This window comes from Felis catus, chromosome A1 (assembly GCF_018350175.1).
Source record: "Felis catus isolate Fca126 chromosome A1, F.catus_Fca126_mat1.0, whole genome shotgun sequence".
In the NCBI taxonomy this organism is placed as follows: Eukaryota; Metazoa; Chordata; class Mammalia; order Carnivora; family Felidae; genus Felis; species Felis catus.
This window is the reverse complement of record NC_058368.1, coordinates 137,319,665-137,342,489: the sequence shown is the minus strand read 5'-3', so window position 1 is coordinate 137,342,489 and position 22,825 is coordinate 137,319,665. Positions and strand designations below refer to the sequence as shown.

At 38.7% G+C, this 22,825-nt stretch overlaps 1 protein-coding gene across 4 annotated transcripts in view; it reads right to left on the bottom strand.

The window, feature by feature from the left end:
• The window catches only part of TNPO1 (transportin 1), a 97,576-nt gene extending 78,748 nt beyond the window's left edge, over positions 1 to 18,828 (bottom strand). For 3 of the 4 annotated variants that reach the window (XM_023257302.2, XM_045061945.1, XR_006600790.1), the window contains exon 1: positions 16,424 to 16,573. In XM_023257302.2, the coding sequence (XP_023113070.1) occupies positions 16,424 to 16,438 (15 nt within the window). In that variant the 5' untranslated portion in view covers positions 16,439 to 16,573. Of the gene's footprint in view, positions 1 to 16,423; positions 16,574 to 18,715 lie in introns of those variants that run through there. The other variant, XM_023257308.2, reaches the window with a different exon arrangement.
• Between the last annotated feature and the right edge of the window lie 3,997 nt (positions 18,829 to 22,825).

The following is a 22,825-nucleotide window of genomic DNA, read 5'->3' as shown; positions in this document are numbered from 1 at the left end:
TTTACTTGTTAAAAAGGCAAAAACGTGTGAAATATAATTTAGAAAGTTTTATATGAAAATGCTTAAAGGTTGTGGCACTTAAAGGGTTAAATCTTAGTTACAGAAAATTGATATACTCGCAGAACTTTCCCCCAGATCATGTCTTTAAAATGAGTAGACATAATGATATAAAGAAGATACTGGAAATTAAGAAAAATATCTTTATTACCAATGGAAAAAAACTCAATTTCTGCAAAGCAAAAGAATTATACCAACAAAGATGTTTTATAACCCCAGACACCTAGTTTCAGAGAAAAAATGGAAATTTTACTTTTACCTAGATAATGGAAATTATTACGATTTCTACATTTGTAATTAATTTGATTACAGTTTAAATATCTTATATGTGTGGAAAATTTTTTATGTTATGATAAATTAATATTAGGACTTTTTAAACTGTTTAAATACTAAGAAAAGATATACAGAAAAGACTACTACAAAATTTAAAACAAGAATACCAAAATTTTGCTTAACATAAAAAAAGTTTCAGGGTGCCTGGCTGGCTTACTCTGTAGAGAATGCAACACTGGATCTCAGGGTTGTGAGTTCAAGCCCCACATTGGACCTAGAAACTCCTTAAAAAAAATTCCAATCACCTCTCATCAACTTCCTAATTTTTCAAAACACTGGCACATAATTCCAGAAATACCACTTAAGAAAAAATCAATGAATAGCTTGATTAAACCTTATATTGAACTAGAAGGAAAAAAATCTCATGAAAATGTAAAAGCCAAAAGCAAATTAAAATATAGCTCAGAAAAGAGGGTCTATAATTCTTCTACAATGATTCTTAAAAATTCTGTGGCAGTAAGTTCTATAGATTCCCTCACTAATCATAACTACAAATATTACAAGCAAAATTTACTAATGTATGATAAGAAAATTCTAATTGCAGGGGCTCCTGGGTGACTGATTCAGTTGGTTGAGCATCCGACTTCGGCTCAGGTCATGATCTCACAGCTCTTGAGTTTGAGCCCGGCATCAGGCTCTGTGCTGACAGCTCACTATCTGGAGCCTGCTTTGGATTCTGAGTCTCCCTCTCTCTCTGCCCCTAACCCACTCGCATTCTGTCTCAGTCTCTCTCAAAAATAAATAAACGGTAAAAAAAATTTTTTTTAATTAAAAAAAAAAGAAAATTCTAACTGCAGAAATAAGTACATTCTACAAATAAATTTGTCACTGAGCATATACTAAACTGATAAAGGTTAGAGTTCTAGTACTTTTTACTTTGCTATTCAATCATTTGTGTCACATACTATTTTACTCTTTAAGAAAATAATTCATGAGATGCCTGGGTGGCTCAGTCAGTTAAACATGACTTGATTTTGGCTCAGGTCATTACCTCAGTTTGTGAGATTGAGCTGAGTGTCTGGTTCTGGGCTGACAGCGTGAAGCCTTCTTGGGATTCTCTTTCTCTCCCCCTTTCCTATGTGCATGTTCTCTCTCAAAATAAATAAATAAACATTAAAATTAATTCATAAATCAAGAGTCAGACTAAGCGCTTAACTGACTGAGCCACCCAGGCACCCCTACACCAAAGTGATTCTTAAAAAAAAATTATTTATTTATTATAAAAAAACCTTTTCCTACATAATTTCCTTGAAGTTGGGTTAGGTACACAGAAACCAAATCTTTAAGTCACATGAAATGATATTATAATTAAAAAAATTTCATACAGCAAATAATCCATATTATTATTTACAGTTAATAAAATACACAATCTCTAGTCAACTCTTCATTATGTATTCTTACAGGAGTAGTATGCATATTCTAGAAGAAAGGAACTCCAGAAATGAAATCAATAAGCCAACACTTACTAACCACTGATATATGCAGGGTTTTATAGCTGGAAACTACAAAAACAAAATTCCTAAGGTTTCTTTATGTTATTAAGTTCAATAATTCAATGTGTGGTGGGGCATTTGAGGAACATGACCCAAAACATTTGAGATGGCCAGAAGTTTGTATTTCCACAATTCAGAAAATGATACTTTTACCTGAGATCACAATTTTGTCCTGCCTGCTGAGCAAATGAAACTCTACTAGAATCTCATGGGAGTATGACTGTACCAAATCTGTTTTATAAATAAAAATTGCCTGCTGTGTCCCTGATCAGCAAATACTGACACCAACACAAAAGCCTCTAGCCCACTAGGATGTAAGGGGCAAGTAAAGCTAGGATTTTTATTACAGTCTTTTCCTTTTTACGCTTCAGTATTTTATTTCTCTACTGGCTTTTAAGCTTCCCCATCAAATTCCTACCTCAGACCTTAAACTACTATACCACACTCTTGAATCTGAGCTTAGTATTTACGCTGAAGTAAGAGTCCAGAAAAACCTCCTAACCTTTACAGTTTCTCCCCTATTTCATCCTTGACCTATGGAAGGATAAAGTGTCAGGTCAGGAGAAGGATGGGCGATAGACACTTGAATCACAGCCAAAGCCCTTCTGGAGCTAACAAAAAACCACTGTTAACTCCATGGGGTTTGGGGACAAACTGTCTCTGACCATGGTTTTTGTTTGTTTGTTTAACATTTTTAAAATTTATTTTTGAGAGAGACAGAACATGAACAGGAAAGGGGTAGAGAGAGAGGGGGAGACACAGAATCCAAAGCAGGCTCCAGGCTTTAAGCTGTCAGCACAGAGCCCGATGCAGGGCTTGAACCCACAAACTGTGAGATCATGACCTCAGCTGAAGTCAGACGCTTAACTGACTGAGCCACCTAGGTGCCCCTGACCATGGGTCTTTTAACTCTTCTGTGCCATGAAGAGCCAAAATAATATCAGAAAAAAAAAAGGAGTGGTAGAGATCTGACATGTTTGTCTCAGTTCTTCTCTGCAGACAGAAGAGCTGGCTGGACGACCCTGTACAAATCACTTCTACTCATTTCCTCACCTATAAAGCAACTAAAGACTGTGGTCCTTTCAGCTTCTAGAAGTGAAACATTTAGTTGATTATAAACAATCAGTCTGGTCATATTCCACGTACAAAAGCCAGACTTTCTTCTTTCCTTTATACTTGCTACTGAAATTCTCCAAGCCTTCAGGGAAACTTGTATTGAACTCAACTGTTCAAATGTAGTTGCGGGATTACTAAGTTACATGTCATTTGATTCTTTCAGCAAATACTTGGGTTCCCATGTCAGGCTTAGGTCACTTCTTACAGAAATCACGTTCAATAGTAAGAACAATCTTTAATTGAAAATGCCAAAGAAAAATTTTCACCATAACTTCGGTTTCTATCCCACACAAGTTTTTACCCATTATCTCCTTAAAACTGTAACAGAAACTATGTAAAAGCATTATTCAACTAAAAAGCCAATGGAGGGGCGCCTGGGTGGCGCAGTCGGTTAAGCGTCTGACTTCAGCCAGGTCACGATCTCGCGGTCCGTGAGTTCGAGCCCCGCGTCAGGCTCTGGGCTGATGGCTCAGAGCCTGGAGCCTGTTTCCGATTCTGTGTCTCCCTCTCTCTCTGCCCCTCGCCCATTCATGCTCTGTCTCTCTCTGTCCCAAAAATAAATAAACGTTGAAAAAAAAATTTTTTTTAAAAGCCAATGGAGCATTCTAGTTCCTGTTCTGGAGCACCTGTGGTTTCAATGATTCACTGTTTAATGCTCTTTCCCTAAATTACGTCTCATAATATTTTCTAATAAATGTTGACAGGTAGCATTTTATGAGCTTAGACAAACTCTTTCACAGATCAGAACTCTTTATAACCAGACAGTGCCAACTGAACTCTATCACAAAATAATTAATCCAAGCATTTTACCTTTCTAAACATTAGCACCAAGAACTCTGAAAACATATAATTTATACCAAAGTCTGATAACTTTCACATACAAAGTTTAAATATCTTTACTTTTCTTGCTTTTCTCTCTGTCCTAATGCTCATCGAGGTGATATATTAAACTTTGGTCCACCATTAAAACAGTATAATCCAGATCTAGAAAGTTACAATCACTCTTTCAATATAAGGATCATTGCCTCTGATCTGTATCTTTGACTTATTTGTCCACTTCAAACAGGGAATTTCACATTTTTCTGTGCATCACTTGAGAGGCATTTTAAGACAGAGCTTAAGAGTGCAAACCCTGGAGTTCCTCTGCTTGACTTTGAGCTCCTGTCTTGCCACTTATTAGTCATAGAAAGAATAATTAACCAAGGGGTAGTTAAGAGGATAAAACGGTCAAGTTCCATTAAAAAAAAAAAACAAACCCAAAACTCTGTTTAAAAAAGACAATTATATGTAATATAAAACCACGGGCTGGATCCTGTACTGGAGGAAAAAATGTTATAAAGAATGTTATAGGGACAAGCAACAAAACTGTAATATAGACTGTAAAAACCCTAAATTTCCAGAATTTGATAACTATTATGTGGTTTTAGAAGAGAATATCCCAGCTCTTAAGACCCACAAATCAAAGTACTTAAGGGATAAAAGTGCAAGATGTATAAAGCCTACTCTGAAATGATCAAAAAAATAATTGTGTGTGTGTGTGTGTGTGTGTGTGTGTGTGTAGGAGTGGGAGGAAAGCATGTGGCAAAATGTAAACAACCGGTCAATCCAGGTAAGCTGTATGTACATGGGAACTGTTTAAATTATTCTCACAACTTTCCTCTAAGTTTAAAATTATTTTAAAATAAGGTCTTAAAAAAGCAGCTTTGACTCCATTCATCCTCCACTACTACTCCATTGATCCACTTCCTTCCATTCACAGAAACATCTTGAAAGTTGTGTACAGTCCCCATCTCCCCATCTTTACTCCACTCCAATGAGACGGAGATTTCCTTTTTGCCAAACCCAACAATTTCTTGGCCTTATCACAATCCCTCCACAGTGCTGAACACAGGCAACCACTCTTCTCCTTCCCAGCCTCACATCTCCCAGGTTTTCTTCTTGTATCACTGGCTACTCTTTGTCAGTCTCCTTTGCTGGCTCTCCTACCCCTAAATATCCCTTTCTTTTCTCTACCTATACATAACCTCATCCAGTCTGTGCCATTAAATAGCACTCTGAACTCCAGACTCAAACACCCAATATTTTATAAGACATACTCATTTGTTCGAGAAATGGGCATCTTAAACTTCACTGGCTAAAACACAATTCTTGATTCTTTTCCTCATCCTGCTCAAACCTAGTTCTCCTCCACTTGCCTATAGTAAGTGTTCATCCAGTTGTTTAGGCCAAAATACTAATCCCACATCCAAATCATCCTTTATATCCCACATCCAAATCATCAGCTAGGGCTATCAGAATATATTCTAAAATACACTCTGAGTCTGACCACTTCTCACGTCCCTAGTCTGGGAACCACCATGTTCTACAAGAGAATGGTCTACTACAATAGGTTTCCCTACCTTTCTGTTTTGTTCCCTTACTGCCCATTCTCTGAGACAGAGCAGCAAAAATGACCATGTTAAAGCTGCAATTAAATCACATCTTCTGACCATCAAAACTTTCCAATGGTTTCTCATCACACTTAAAATAAAACCTCATATCCTTACCACAGCTACATAGTTGTAACTAATCTGGGCTCCTGCCTCTCTCTGAACTAATCTCCTAGTAGTCTCTGATCCTTTTTCACTATGTTCCATGTTGATTGTCTGGCAGTTCCCTGATGTTATGCTTATCCCTACCCAAGAGTCTTTACTTTTGCACGTTTTCCTCAGCATTCATAATGCTCATTCCTTCTAATTCAGATTGTTGGCAAAATACAGTATTTAAGAAAGGCAACATTTTCTTCCCTTTCCACTGCATTACTATTTTCTCTTACTGGTTTAGTTAGTACCTATTTCTTTCTTTTTCCCTTTCTCTTCAAAAAAAAAAAATCTTTAAATGAAAAATAGACATGTGACTGCTTCTCACTGTATACAAAAAAAGGAAACAATATGAATGAAATTCTAGCTCCCTTGAAGTATCTCTCCTAACCTTGATCTCCTCCCCAGAGGTATTCTAATATTCACCTGATGCATAAGCTTATAGAGCGGTTATTTTGTGCATCTAAATACGTATGTTTCTATAGAAGTAATGTTTTCTGTTTTATAAAATTCAGGGGTGCCTGGTTGGCTGTTGGTAGAGCATATGATCCCTGCTTTGGGTGCAGAGATTACTTAAATAATTAAAAAAATTCTTTTAAAATATGCCTTTGCTTTCCTACTCATTATATATAACTCTACTTCATTACTAATTGCAGTATGAGTCCTTGAATACTTAACCTATTTATAATTTTGTACCACTACAAGCAATTCATTCATTTAACTGATATTTACTGAATGCCTACTGTATTCTAGGCACTGTTCTAGCTGCTGTAAATACAGCAATAAACAAAACAAAGACCTTTGCCCTCTTGGAGCTTACAATTGCGTGGGAAGAGAAAGAAAATAAACAGAATATACCATTAAACTTTGCCTGCAAAGGGCCTGATAGTAAATATTCTAGGTTTTGCAGAGCACATGTCTGTTGTAGATTCTTTATTTTTGTTTTACAACACTTTAAAATGTAAAAACTGCTCTTAGCTCACAGGCTGTACAAAAACAAGCCAGAGGGTAGTGGGGCTCTAACTTGCTGACCCCTGATATAGCAGTGTAAAAGGTAGTATGAGCTATGCAAAAAATAAAAGAATCCAGGATAAGGGGCGGGGGGTGGGAGAAGGTAGGATACCATATTAAAAACGGTGTCTGGGGGATTCTGTCGGTTAAGTGTCTGACTCTTGGTTTCAACTCAGGTCATAATCTCACCGTTCCTGAGTTCGAACCCCACATCTGGCTCCAGGCTAACAGCACAGAGCCTGCTCGGTGTTCTCTCACTATCCCTCTCTCTCTCTGCCCCTCCCCTGCTCATGCTCGTTCTCTCTCTCAAAAATTAAAAAAAAAAAAAAAAAGAAGAAAGGAAAAAAAAGAAGGTGTTCAAAGGAGGTAACATCTGAGCAAAGACTAGACAGTAAAGCCAGTGAGCCAAGTAGATATTTGGGAAAAGCAGATTCCAGATAGCTGAACCAGTAGCTAAAGCAAAAGTCCCAAAGTAGGAGCATGACTGATATGTTTTTGATAGAGCAAGGAGACCAGTGTGCAAAGAGGGAAACTGGTAATAGGAAATAAGGTCAAGAAGGTAAGGGACAAAGGGGAGTGGTTTGGGCAGATTATAAAAAGTTTTGTGGGCTACTGTAAGGACTAGATTTTCTCTGAATCAAAAGAAGAGCCACTGCAGTGCTCTGAATAAGGAAGTGACTGGGGCTGTCTTAATTTGCAAAAGACTAGCTCTCGCTACTGTATTAAGAAAAGACTATCGGGAAGGACTAAGGTAGAATGGGGACACCTGAGTAACCTATTTAAACAGTATTTATGACAGTAGTAGCTTGCATCAAGGTGATAGTAGTGGAGAGGACAAGGCACTGTAAAATTCTGGATATATTTTGATGATATAGAAAAAACAGGTTGTCCTGAAACTATGGATGTGAAGAGTCACAGAAAAAGCAAAGTCCAGGATAACTCGAAGATTTCAGCCTGAGCTACTGGGAGGAGGAGGAGTGGCTACTGACAGATAGAAATGGGGCAAGTCTATGTGTAGAGTAGGTACTGGGGAGATGTTTAGGAGTTTAGTTTGGAAATGCTGAGTTTGATGTATATCATTAGACATTTAGGTAGAGATGTTGAAGAGGCAGCTGTACATAGGAGACTAGAATTAGTTTGGTTGTTGCTGGCATTTACATGGTATTTAAAGCCATGAGACTGAGTAAAATTATGAATGAAGTGATAGGAAAAACAAGACAACAAAAAGCAAGGACTGAGCCCTGGGTTCTTCAACAAACGAGGTCTGAAAGGAGAATTACAAGGGGCCAGGAAGGAGGTAGAAGATAAGCAGGAGGTGTGTAGTATACTGGAAAGCAAAGAAGAAAGTGTTTCAAGGATAAGGGAACAAACAGCCCTGTCAAATGCTGCTGATAGACCAAGTAAGATGAACAGAATCGATGGCATATGGCATTTGATAACATGGAAGTTACTGGAGAACATGAGCCGTTCAGCAGGAATGGGGCAGGCAAAAGCCTGATCGGAGTGGGTTTGGTGTAGTATACGAAAGGGAAGAATTTGGCATTACCAAGTACGGACAACTCTTTCAAGGAATAATGCTGCAAAGGAAACCCCCAAAATGGGGAAACAGGTGGTGAGGAATGGATCAAGATTTTTGTTTTTAAATACTGGGAAAAATAATAGCATGTCTGTTTGCTGACAGACATAATTCAATAAAGGAAAAACATGATGTGGAAGGAGAGAAGCTGAATTAATGTCCTTGAGCACATGAACAAGGATGGGATCTAGTACAAAAGCAGACACAAGAACATGAACAGTTAACCTAAGTAATAAGCAGGAAGACAGCATGTACTGACACAGATGTTGGTAGGTACACAGGGTGCTGGCAGTCTGTGTAAGTTTTCTGATTGCTTCTATTTTGTTAGCAAAGCAGGAAGCAAGGTCACGTATGAGCTAAAAGTGAGGATGGGAAAAGAGATCTGAAGGTTTGAGAAAGAGAAGATATGAAATAGTCATACAGGAATAGGAGAGTGAACAGACTAAGAAAACACAGTGCAACCAACAGGCAGCATCAAGGGTCCCCTTGAGTAAAGTGGTCAGGTATGGTTGTGTGTTTTCTTCCAGCTATACTAAGTTGCATAATGGCAGGTACAAAGCAGAGAATTGGTTTTACGTAGGCCTGTGTTTCTACCAAACAAGCAAAGAGCAAGGAAGTGGATCCAAAGGAGTGATTAAAATGATAAACTGTGGGTGCCTGGGTGGCTCAGTTGGTTGAGCGTCTGACTTCGGCTCAGGTCATGATCTTACAGTTCTGTGAGTTTGAGTCCTGCATCAGGCTCTCTCTTCTGTCTTCCTCTCTCTCTGCCCCTCCCCTGCTCATGTGCATGTGCTCACTCTCTCAAAACTAAATTAAAAAAAAAAAATTAAAAAAGATTAACCATGAAATTTCAGCCGGGTTAAGAAGGGGAGTGAAAATATCAAGAGTGGCAGGGAAACAATAACAGGATCGATACAATGGAGATTACGCTGGGGTCAAAAGATGGTTGGGGCTGAGATATTAACCAGAAGGAGTGAACTACAAAAACAGAAAGTGGGGTCACAAAATAGAACACATAAAATTGTAACTATGTAAGGACTGTAGTCACTGACAAGGCAGAAGGGTGTCACTATGGGAGTGAGTGACTGAGACAGGATAGACGAGCACTGGAGGAAAGGTCTAGGAATGAGAGGCCAGGATATTGGAAATATCAGTTATGTACATTTTTTTCAATTTCAATATAAAGACTGAGACAGTACTGAAGAGAGGGGCAATGAACCTGGAGCTAAAACAATTGAAAAATGAAGAGGAATGATCTGGAGGTCACAGATAGCAATTATACTATCAACAGTAAATAACCACCATGAGGAGTAATGGATTATATAATCTGAGGATTTTTAGGGAGGACGAAGGGAGAAGAGACTGAAAGCAGCAAGGAGTTGCACGGCAGACATCTTTCCCACCTCTAGAAACACTGATTAGAAGGGCTATAGAAAACAACACCCACAACTGCACAGCACAAAAAGTCAGCTTTCCAGAAGAGCAAGGAAGTGAAGGAAATGTTTAAGAACAGGTTGAGACCGGACTCTGCAGATGAAGGACTGTAAATTCCAGTGGGCACAGTAGAAGGGTATAAAGAGTTAGGAGGGATTTTTAGTGTTTTGTTTTGTTTTTTAGAAAGACATATATAGACCCTTTTATGAACTGGAGTGCAGACAATTAAAGGTGGGATGGAAGTCTGGAGGTTCTGTGGCTACTGACATTCTCGAACACACAGGACCCCTGATACACTCATTCCCATGCTTCTCTAAGAAATGGAAATTGCTGTGTCAAAATGTTTTTGCTTTAAAATTAAAATGGCTCTACTGACTTACTCAACGTAGGAGTTTCCACTACAACCTTGTCAATACACACTAGCAAAACTTTTTCACTTTTGCCAGTATGACAGCAAACAAAATATCGCCGTTTTACTTTGCACTTCTCTACTGGTGGGGCAGAGCATTAGCTGTATTGAGATTCTCTTTTGTGAAAATAAAAAAAAAATCTTTTTAATGTGTATTCATTTTTGAGAGAGAGAGAGATCATGAGTGAGGGAGGAGAGACAGAGGGAGACACAGAATCCGAAGCAGGCTCCGGGCTCTGAGCTGTCAGAACAGAGCCTGACGCGGGGCTCGAGCTCACAAACCGCGAGATCATGCCCTGAGCTGAAGTCGGACGCTTAACCAAGACTGAGCCAGCCAGGCGCCCCTCTTTTGTGAATATGGCTGTTAAGAAACGGAGTTGTCTTCTCTTCTCTTTTTTTTAATGTTTGTTTATTTTTGAGAGGGACAGAGAGACAGAGTGACTGGGGGAGGGGCAGAGAGAGAGGGAGACACAGAATCCAAAGCAGGTTCCGTGCTGTCAGCACAGAACCCAACACGGGGTTCGAATTCACAAATCAGGAGATCATGACCTGAGCCAAAGTCGGACGCTCAACCAACTGAGCCACCCAGGTGCCCCTTCTTCTCTTTTCTTAATGGTTTATAGTGCTTAGAAAGAAACTTTTTCTAATTCATTCCGCTCTTAATGATTCACACAAATGTTACAAATTCCTTGTTTCAAATCTTCCTATGGCTCATGCTAGGCCCAGTAGGTTATCTCTTCCTCAAATCCCTCTACTATCTACTAGAGACATTTAAGGCCCACCAGTCTTACTGGTCAAACCCATGAGTTTCCATACTATGACTGTTTTTGCACTACGTTTGAGGTGGTTTGGCCCACAGAGCAGAAAATATTTACTGTCTAGTCCTTTACAGAAAAAGTTCATGGGCTCCTGCTCGGTATCTTTTAGGGCCCCTGAACTGCTTGCAGTTTCAAGAACACGGTAGGTCCTTATCGTTGCTGACAGTGTCTGAAGCGCTGCTCCTATTCCCTGCATGAACTCTATTACTAGCCCTGCTAGATATGGCCACAGATTTATACTGTAAAGCTGTAACTACACTTTGTTACACTTTTTTCTTCACATCTCTCTCTCCAGTAGTATGTAAATCCCTAAATGACAAGGGACAATCCCAGCACTAAAAAATGTTTAGTAAATGAATAAATGGCACACAAAATCAATCCTTCATAATTTGCCATCTTTCTCATCATTTTCCTGTTTTCCTATGCTCCAGCTAAAAGTAACTATGTTTACTTTTATGTCATTATTTTTCAAAAATACTATTTTTAATGACAGCATAGTGATCAATTTTCTAAGTGTTTCTTTATAGTTTTAGTGGATACCACCTATTCCTAATCGTTTATTTATTGAGTACGGTCACGATTTGGTGAAGTATTTCTCTACTCTAATCCCTTCCTTAGTAAAGACAAAAGCAATGGAAACTTGGCCTTTCTGGGATGGACCATTTTATCTATGACAGCCACTTCTATACCTGAGGATTAAGAGGCTCTGCTGAATATTATTTTATTAAAGGCTTCAGAGTCCTTCATGGTCAACTATAAAACGCAGTTAACTTTTTCCCTTCACTTTTCAGCATATAATTAATTCCCTACAGCTTGCAGTCTTATTCTCCTTAACGGGAGTATCTTTTATTATTACTATTTTTTTTTTGTTATTTCTCTACTAAGACTTTAGTTTGGCAGGGGTTTTACTAAGTTTATTTTTCAATTTGGTTTCTTAATAGGCCATTGTCACTTTTTTTTTTCATGTTTTATTTATTTTGAGAGAGAAAGTGTGGGTGAGCAGGGCAGAGACAGAGAGAGAGAGAGAGGGAGACACAGAATGTGAAGCAGGCTCCAGGCTCTGAGCTGTCAGCCCAGAGCCCAACATGAGGCTCAAACTCAGGAGCCGTGAGATTACGACCTGAGCCAAAGTCAGACGCTCAACCAACTGAGTCACCCAGGCCATTGTCACTTTTTATACAGATCTCCCAAATTTGATGGATTTGTTTTTTCTTCCCCTATCTGTGCTGAGGTCATTACAAAGAGTGTTTCACCACAAATACTTTTTGCATTCATTTTAGAAACCATTCAGGTACACCTCATTACATTTCTTTCAGGTAAGGATATTTTTTCCTTTTGTAAAATATATGCAGATAGTTAAGGCCTCCTGGTTTAACTTTGTAATTTACCCATTCATTACCTCCAGCTCAAGTTTACTATTTTCATAATGTGTAGATCCACTAAGTTATAGTGAATTATAAGATTCATCACAAGGTTCTGTATTTATTCAATGTGTACATATTCATAAGATTCTGAATATGTATATTACATGAAATTTTACCATTAAAGGATATGAGCTTTGCAATCAGGTAGATCTAGATTCAGATTCAGCCTTGAACATTCTGAGTCCATGGGCAAAGTACTTGCTTATCTACAGGTAACTCCCAAGTGTAACAAAGAACTATGATACCGAGCAGCATGTATATAAAAGTAAAAAAGTATGATAAATACCTACAAATAATGCCTGGTATAGTATATGGAAAAAATGTTATTTCACTCCCTCTTCCTTCCCATCTCAAGCAATAAGGGCAATAAATGCTGTGCTCCTCAGTTTTAAGTCCATTAGTAAATTTTCTTAAGTAAAAACAATATGGGAGCTTTGGATATTCATATACTCCAACCCAGTATTTTCCCTTTGGAGAATCTATCTTAAAGAAATAAGCTAAAACACAGAAGCTGTTTGATGTAAAAGGATGTTCATTGTAACATTTCTTAGACTGCCAAAAAAAAAAAAAAATTAGAAACTTGCTAACTGTCCACTAGGACATTGTTTAATTATGAGAAAATCACATTATGAGGTCATTTTTAAAAAATGCTCACAGGGGCACCTAGGTGGCTCAATTGGCTGAGTGTGTTCAGCTCTTGATTTTGGCTCAGGTCATGATCTCATGGTCATGAGTTTGAGCCCCGTGTCGGACTCTGTACTGACAGTGAGGAGCCAGCTTGGGATTCTTTCTCTCCTCCTCTCTGTCCCTACAATGCTCATGTGCACTCTTATCTCAAAATAAATAAATAAACTTATAAAAAAGAAAATTTAAAATAAAAAAAAATTTTAAGTGCTAACAAATTAACAGGAGAAAATGCTAATGTTGCTAAGTGAAAAAACAGAATGAAAAGCTATTCATGGGGCGCCTGGGTGGCTCAGTCGGTTAAGCGTCCGACTTCAGCTCAGGTCACGATCTCACACTCCATGAGTTCGAGCCCCGCGTCGGGCTCTGGGCTGGTGGCTCAGAGCCTGGAGCCTGCTTCCGATTCTGTGGCTCCCTCTCTCTCTCTGACCCTCCCCCGTTCATGCTCTGTCTCAAAAATAAATAAACATTAAAAAAAAAATTAAAAAAAAAGCTATTCATAAAGTCTCAACTATGTAAAAATCAAATAAACTGAGAAAAAATATTGAAAGGAAATATATCAATGGGTTTACAGTAATTATCTCAAAGTCTAGATATTAGTGATTATAATTTGATGGGTTATTTTCTAAAATATCAATGATCATGATGATAATAGCACTTATTATTTATGGAGTGTTTACCACATCAGGCCCCGTTCTAAGAGTTTACCAAATTAATTCAGTTAATCCCCACAGCATTATGAGATGAAAAAACTGAGGCACAGTGAAATGAAGTAACTTGCCCAAGTCCACACATGATTTCAGAAGGTGCCAACATTTGAATCCAAGGAGTCTGGCTCTAGAGCTCCTGTTCCTAACCGCTACATTTGAAGATTTGCTTTGCTTTTAAATTTTAACTATTAAAAAGGCAAATGTCAACTCCAATCTTGTGGTCATTCAGTTAACAGCTTTCTTTTAGCTCTAGGCATTCTTTTAGTTCTGAGTTCAACTATTTGCTCTGCCATCAGGTGCCATTTTGGAACAAGATGTAGCCACCATTCCTGTATGGGTTCTATCCACTCCAGAAAATTCCAAGACAAATCTGCATCCCTATTTCCTGTTCCAATATCTCATTTAATCACTGAAACTCATTTAACCATTCTTAGTTATTACACCCACTTTCAGTACTTCAAAGAATTCTAGTAAGGAGGTCCTGAGGCAACCAAATGAACAGAGGCTTCTAGAAACTCTCCTACACCAACACCCAACCACAGAACTACAAATCTATACAGTTACCACTATACCTGTCCTCCATCATAAAGTTCACCCTGCAACCCAGGAGACTCCTTTCACCTGCCAACACTCACTGGATATCTGCCGCGACACTGGATGAACGGCACCAATTAAGAAAGACTCCCAACATTTGGGGAATTTTTTGTCTCTGATCGATTTTTGAAGATGGCATTATTCTCCACTGTTTTTGAAAACAATCATCAGTTAATCAATCACTTTCATTCTTTCAGCTTTCTCACCCGTTTGCTGGTAGACCAAATTGTTTTTCTGGGAGAAAGACCTTTTTGGCACCAGTATAAATTCAAGTATCAACTCCAGGACAAAACAGTCACAATTTATACTCCAGGCAATAAACGTAACTCCCACTTACTGCTGTGTTCCTCTCTGCGGTTTACATTTGATAAATTTATTTCAAGACTTGTTACTTGTTTTGCCTTCCTTTATTAATCAAATTTCTTTTAAAAACAGTATTTGCAGATTCCAACATGGATAAAAGCAAGCAATTCTTCTAAATATAGTACATTTACATTTCAGTGAAGTTCATTTACAATATTTAGAAAACTTGAGCTCATGTGATGGATTTAACGTTATATAAAAAAGAAAAACTAGTCATAAAAACAATGAATACAGTATCAAGTGTTGATAATGGAAATATTTACAACCAGAATCATGTGCATTTTTTTCCAAAATCTTATCCTGCTCATAACATATTTTGGTAATAAGCTTGATTACTTTAAAACATTTTTATAGGTATTTCTGTGGGAGGAATTTAGTAATTCCCTGAATGCCTGAGACAAAAATGTAACCTCAAGGGTGACCCAGGTGGGGCCCTTTTAGGAAAAACAAAATGGAGCACTAGTAGTTCATTAGGCTAACATTAACTCAGGTGACGTAAAAACTGGACTGGTAAACTGGTAGGCATTTATGAATGCATATGCTGGGGAGTAAAAGAGAAATCTGCACCTTCAAACTAACATTCCCCTTTTGCGACTGCAAGTTTTCAACCTGGTGGAGTCATTGTTCAAGAAGAAGGGTGTGCAGGGCAGGGTTCAAGTGGAAAACAAAATCGTTTCTCCCCCAAGACCGAATACTTCCCTGCTTCAGTAAGTGGAACTTACTTGCCATTCTAGTATGAAAGCTTTGATACAAAAGGGAAAGTTAAAATCTAAAAGGAACTTTTGTTACCCTAAATGAAAATAAGCCTTTCAAGGATAGCCATTTTACCACCTTATATTTCCAAATACCGATTAGACAATACAACTTGTTTTTTTTATAGACATCTTTTCTTTAGGCTAAAAAAATTACCATTTATAAACTCATCAATGAAGTCATCACTGTTTCAAGGTAGGATTGTTATGAAGCTTCTTAAAACAACTGTCAAAACCAATTTGTGAATCCCGCCAAGTTTACATTTCTACATCCAAATCTGTTGATGGACCAAACTAATTAGTGATTAAGAAAACGGACTTAGATTTAGGTAGCAAGCAGTCCTTGCCGCATCCAGCTGGTTTTTACATCAGTAGACAAATAGGCGATCATTTTTAAAGGAAGAAAGCCTTGGCTTAATTGCGGTAGCTGGTCTGCTCCTCGGCAGCTGTTCCCTGTCGCGTGTTCGCGTGGGAGAAGTACAAAAGGGTGGAAGTGAAAAAAACACAAGCCCACGCAAAGCCCGTGCAGTTACTAACATTAAAGTTATGTAAATATGTCGTGAGGCCAAGAGGCCACAAGGGGCAAGAACCGCCCAGAGAAAGCGATCCGCCCGAGCGGAGTGTGGAGAGGAAGGCGTGTGCGGGCCTGGGACACCCGGGCAAAGGGGAACGGGCGGGGGACAAAGACGGGCCATCCGGGGCAGAGGCAGGCAGTGCCCCAAAGCGCCGAGAACCGGCAGAAGCAGCCGTCCTGGCGCAGCGACTGCGGCACCAAGGCCCTCTAACGCCGCGGTGTAACAGCTCCCCGGCGAGAAGACGCTCCCCTCCTCGCCGCTCTTACTGGCCCCCAGGCCGACCTCGGACACCTGAGGAGGCGCTGCCCGACCGCCGCCGGCGTCCCGCCGGACAGCTGTTGGCCTTAGAACCGCGCCGCCGCCGCCGCCGGGCTCCAAACGGCCGGGAGGGCGGCGGGTCGGGCGCCTCTTCCCGCGGCCCCTCAAGCAGCTTCGGAACAGCCTGCCTCCGCTCCCGCCCTCCAGTCAGGGGCCGCGCACCCTCACGCCACCTACCCGGTCCCACACCATCCCAGAGGCCTCCGGCGCTCGGGCCCTCTGCCGAAGCGGCGCTGCCTCCCGTCCGGGGCCTGAAATGGCTGCGGAACAAAGAGAATCTGGGCTCGGACGAGCGCTGGTCCGATTGGCCGGGGGGCGGGGCCCGCCGCGGGAACGTTCGGCGGCGGTCGCCTAGGCAACGGCGGCGCGGCGGGGAAAACCGCGGCCTGGGCCTGCTAGGTCCGCTGACCTGCGGTCGGCGGCGCGCGCCAGCGGTGGCTCAAGCCGCGCTGCAGCCGGCTGCTCTGCGCCGTGAGGCCTCGACCAAAAATGGCCCTGCAAGTGTGGACGCTTAGGGGCTGTCCAGGGCCTCCTAAGCGTGACGACCCTACCCCAGACGAACTTCCATACTTCCGGATAATCTCCAAAGTGACAGCCCTGCCCCGGGAGCCTATTTAACACGGAACATGCCGCATATCCCCCAATAATACAGTTCCAACGTTGCTGGTAAAAAACAGGAACGACTTCAGTAGATGGATATGGGCAGAGGGCTGCCTGCGAATGTTGCATGATTGACTTTTGAGGTATGCTGTATCTAGCATGTCAACTGCTTTCTATGCAAAATTAAAGGATTTATAAAATTAAGTTTTACATGTCCAGGTGTATGTTAAAACCAGTGTCTTCCTTTTAGAAATAAGAAGCCCTCCTCTTTGTAAGCAGCCATCATGAGAAATTAAAATGCCTTCTGTTTTCTAAACAGAGCATAATCCAAAATGGGAGACATAGATGTTTTTATACTCAATTATAATAATGGTAATGAACTGATAAATAACAGTTCCTTTCCCCACATTATTCTTATATATAAATTTCCTATGTATTATTATTTTAAATTTGCATACCTAGATGATCATTATAACCCATGGTGATGCTGCTGCTGATAATATCCTTCCTCATAAGATCAACGTGTGTAAAATGCCGGCAGTTTTTACTGTCCTATTTGTAAGTGCTGTATATATTATGTTTTGAAAATGTGTAGCAGTTGTTGCCTTCCAGGCTTATTGGAGGTAAAATTATAGTACCAATACTAGAAAGGTTTTTTTTATTTACATTGATAAAGCTTATTTGGTAACAAACTTGCTAATAGTTTTCATTTGCAACAAGTCATTTTACAAAACAATTTATTTCACTTAAATTTTGAATCTAGAAGGACTATTTTTTATCATTAGGAAATGGAACATACGAAGAAAAAATATTTTACATAACTAAGACACTCATAATTAGGATTCCAACATTTTCTAATGTTAATTTGATAGCAGTTAGATACAGGATCACGCACCAAAAGAGGTCTCCAGATGGGAGTATATTACTAAGAAAACAACTTAATGTAAACCTTCCGAAATGTAGGTTAGTGTATCTGCAGGAAAATTTACCCAGAATACATACATTTATCCAAATAACAAAAAGAGCTTATTTCTGCATTTGAAAAGTCCCATCATGGGACTTTTTTGGGACATCAAGGGAGCCCTGATCCTTGCAAATCACGGGATGTGTGGTTTCTGCAATTTACTTTGCTAAGGAAAAACAACAGGAATACTTTTTAAATGTAAAGGTTTAGCAAATAATGACAGATGTAAAGAACTACTGACAAAGCAATTAGTCAGGAATTCACCTGAATAATACCTTGGAAGTAAATGAAATTAATTTTAAAAGGTGAAGTATTATTTAGTGTATGTAAGAGGATTTATTGACCAAAATCTTTTGAAATAAAAAAATACTGATCATCAAATGTTGTGAAATTGAGCCTAAGAAAATTAAATATCCACACTTTTATGAAACTTAAATGAAAGCGCATTAAAATTTAGTATGAATAGCTCTGTATTGAATGAAGAGCTGCTTGTACGTATAGCCTTTTTGTCTCTACGTTCTAGGTTAGATTAAAAATACATGTTTTAAACAGTAAATCTTCTTACCATTAAGAAGGGCTTATTAACATGGCTTATTTTATTTTACTTTTCCTGTTACCTGTTAATCCTTTGCACAGTGTGCACATGAAATAGCAGCTGCCCAGCAGTGTTTTCTCTTTAGACCCGAATACAAAGCAGCAAAGCTCATGTAGTAAAACTTGGTCCGTATTTTTTAAGGACGTACACTTAAATTAAAAACAGTAAATGCCTTAGATTTTAACCCCCAACCCTACTACAGATACCTCATATTTAAATTTTCTGTATTAATTCTTTTTTTAGGTGAACAAATTGGTGAGGATAAAAATCAAAGAATGGTAGAAATTACAAAATACATTGAGAAACCTACCTATAAGCTTTCCCCTCGGAAGGAAAAGATGCTCACTCTGTCAGATGTAGCATTGTCAAACAAGCATGAAACTGGGAGGCACAGGGCTTGTATGCCGATACTGGCTTCACCTCTTCTGAATGCTTCCAATTCAGTCTTTCTGAGCTTCACTTCCTTGTCTTAAACAGGATTAAATAAGATAAAGTATATTAAGAGCTCATTAGCAGAGTGCCTGGCAGATAGTTAGAAGGCAATAAAAGATACTATTACTAGATGTTAATACATATGAAAGAACAGATGTTTGAGAAGGAGGAACGGTGATTGAATAAAAATTACAAGTTTGAAAGTCCAAAAATTGTTAAATATCTTTAATAGGCAATTGTTGGTGAGCGTACAGAAACACAGTAAAAGAAGTAAAATCATCTTTTAGATACAGGTGATCTTAAAAAACAGAATGCTTCTGAGTAATGTTCCCACCTTACACTTCTGAAAGATGTGGGAATTCTCATTATATTCTTTAATAGTAGACAGTTTAAGGAATTGCCTTTCATTGAAATATCTTCAGACTGACATCAAGGGAAAAAAAATTTTTTTAAGTGATATTTAGAAGAATGTAATTCAAATTTCAAAAGAGGACAGTGATAGCCAATAGTTAGAAATGTGTAAATAATCTATAGGCATTTTCCTCTGAAGCAAACCCCCTATATAGTTTGAATGTACAAAAAAGATAAATTAGAGAGTTATTAGGGAGTTAAAAGGATTAACTTCAAAGTTCCTTTAACTATTAATATCCCCTAGTGATTAAAATATGATTCTATTTATGAAAAGTTCTACTTAGACTTCTACTTATGGGAAGATGGAGTAGACCTACTTTCGCCCTATTCCTCCCTGTAGGTACAACTTAAAACTCTAAACATTACATATAAAACAAACATAAGGAGACTCTGAAAGATGGAGAGAAGACAGGCCAGCCGGTGCCCTCAGGACTCAAGGAACAACACGCTAGTTAGTTCCCCAGGGTTTTGTTTTTGCCTCATATATCCCAGACTCGAAACTGAAGGAGCTGGTAACCTGGAAATGCCAATGGTTCAGACACACCAAAAAAATCCCCCACAAAATACTGCTCTCTTTAGCTGAAGAACCAGGAAAGAGGTAGTATGAGAGATAAAACAAAAACAAAAACAAAAACAAAAACATTTAGACAGTAACTGCTAAAACTAAGGAAAAGTGGAAACTACAGAAAAAAATCATGGATTCCCCTTCCCCTCGTTCCCCAACTCAAGTCAACAAAGACCTAGTGGAAAGCCCAGACTCCCACCCTCACCAGACTATATAATAAGGTGCCCCAACCCTACCTCCCATCCTCTGCTGTCAGAGAAGCTAAGTAGGCAGCCCAGACTTTCCCTGCTGGCCAGTAATGTGAGACAGAGACAGAGACTTTCTTCTTGGGTGTCAGTGGAGGCCAATGGAGGAACTTAGACTACTCTCCAACCTGGCAGTAATGAGGTGGAGCCTGCTGCCCACCCCTACTTCCTCTTCCAATGCTTTGTCAGAAAAAGCCAGCTAAAACAGAATATTTAAATAAGATCCAAAGTCTTATAACATGATACCCCAAATGTTTAGGTCTCAGTTGAAAATTGCTCATCATATCAAGAACTAGAAAGATCTCAAACTGTATTTAAAAAGACAACTAATTGGGGTGCCTGGGTGGCTCAGTCGGTTAGGTATCTGACTCTCGATTTTGGCTCAGATCATGATCTCATGGTTCGTGAGATCAAGCCCAGGGTCTGGCTCCACGCTGACAGCACAGAGCCTGTTTGGTATCCTCGCTCTCCATCTCTCTCTGCCTCTCTCTCTCTCTCTCTCTCTCTCTCTCTCTCTCAATAAATAAACTTAAAAAAACAAAAGACAACTAACAGATTTCAAAACCAAGATGACAGAGATGTTAGAATTGTCTGACAAAGAGTTTAAAGCAGACATAAAACACTTTTGAGCAACTACAAAAACACTTGAAACACAGGGAAAAAATAGAAAGTCTCAGCAAAGAAATAGAAGACATAAAGAAGGACCAAAAGGAATTTCGGAACTAAAACATACAATAATCAAAATAAAAAACTAAGTGGATGAGTTCAACAACTCTCTCAGTAGAGGAGACAGAGGAAAGAATCAGTGAAATTGTAGACAGAGCAATAGAAATTACCCATTTTAACAACAGAGAGAAAGTAAATTGAAAAAATGAATGGATGGAGTCTCATGGAATTAACAAATGGTTTAAAATTCATGTCCTCAGAGTCCTGGAAGGAGAAAAGAAAGAGAATGACATTAAAAAATACTCAAAGAAATAATAGCTGAAAACTTCGGAAATTTGACAAAAGGCATAAACCCACAGACTTAAGAAGTTGAGCAAAGCTTCAACAAAGGTGCCAAAACAATTAAATTGGGAAAGACGGTTTTCAACAAATAGAGCTGGGACAACTGAGTATCCAAATGCAGAAGAATAAATCTGGACCTCTACCTCATATCATATACAAAAATTAACTCAAAATATAAGTGCTAAAATTAGAAAATTCTTAAAAGGAAACATGGAAATAAATCTTTATGACCTTCAGTAGGAAAGGACTTGTTAGATATGACACCAAAAGCTCACACAACAAAAGAAAAAAGTAGATAAGTTGGACTTCATCAAAATTTAAAATGTTTGTGCTTCAAAGGATACTATCAAGGAAGAAAGTAAAAAGACTATCCACGGACTAAGAAAAAATATTTGCAAAGAACTTATCAGAGAAGAGACCTGTGTCTGGAATAAAGAATTCTTACATCTCAATGATAAAAAAGATGAATAACCAAATTAAAAAAATGGGCAAGGGATCTGTATTTCTCTAAAGAAGATGTACAAATGGCTGATAAGCATAAGAAAAGATGTTCAACATAATTAGCCTTTAGGGAAATGCAAATCAAAATAACGAGATACCACTTTATACCCACTAAGATAGCTATAGTAAGAAGGACAGATAATAACAAGTATTGACAAAAATGGGGAGAAATTGGAACTCTCATGCATTGCTGGTGGGGATGTAAATGCTGCAGCTGCTTTGGAAAAGAGTTTGGCAATTCTTCAAACGGTTAAACATAGTGTTACCATATGACCCAGCAATTCCACTCCTAATGGAAATGAAAGCATGTGTCCACACAAAACTTGTGCACAAATGTTCACAGCAGCATTATTTGTGGGAGCCAAGAAGTGGAAATAACTCAAATGTCCATTAACTGATGGATGAATAAACAAAATATAGTATATCCATATAACAGAATATTAATTGATATTAAAAAGGAATAAAGTGCTAATGCATGCTACCTCAAAAACATCATTCCAAGTGAAAAGATCCAGTTACAAAAGACTACATACTGTAGGACTATATTTATGTGACACCACTATATATCTCTCTATATTTCTATAGAGATATATATAAAATATATAGAGAGAGATATACAAAAATATATGGGTATATAATTTTCATATGTAAAATATATATCTCCTTAGATATATCTATACAGATGTACATAAATCTCCATCTATCTCCAGAATAGGCAAAGACAGAGACAAAAAGTAGATTCGTGGTTTCCAAGGATTAGAGGAGAGAAAATAGAGAGTGACTACCAGTAGATATAGGGTTTCTCTTGGGGGTGACAAAAGCGGTTTAAAATTAGATAGTAGAGATTGTACAATCCTGTGAATATGCGAAAAACCACTTTATGGTACATTTTAAAAGGGCAAATTGTATAGTACATGAATTATATATCAATATAACTGTTATTTTAAAAAATAAACAGGGGCGCCTGGGTGGCTCAGTTGGTTGAGCGTCCGGCTTCGGCTCAGGTCATGATCTCGCAGTCTGTGAGTTCGAGCCCCGCGTCGGGCTCTGTGCTGATAGCTCAGAGCCTGGAGCCTGCTTCGGATTCTGTGTCTCCCTCTCTCTCTGCCCCTCCCCCACTCATGCTCTGTCTCTCTCTGTCTCAGTAATAAACATTAAAAAAAATTAAAAAAAAATAAACAAATAAATAAACTTTAAAAAAAGTAATAAACATTAAAAAAAATAAAAGTAATAATAACATTATTAAATTAATTTAATT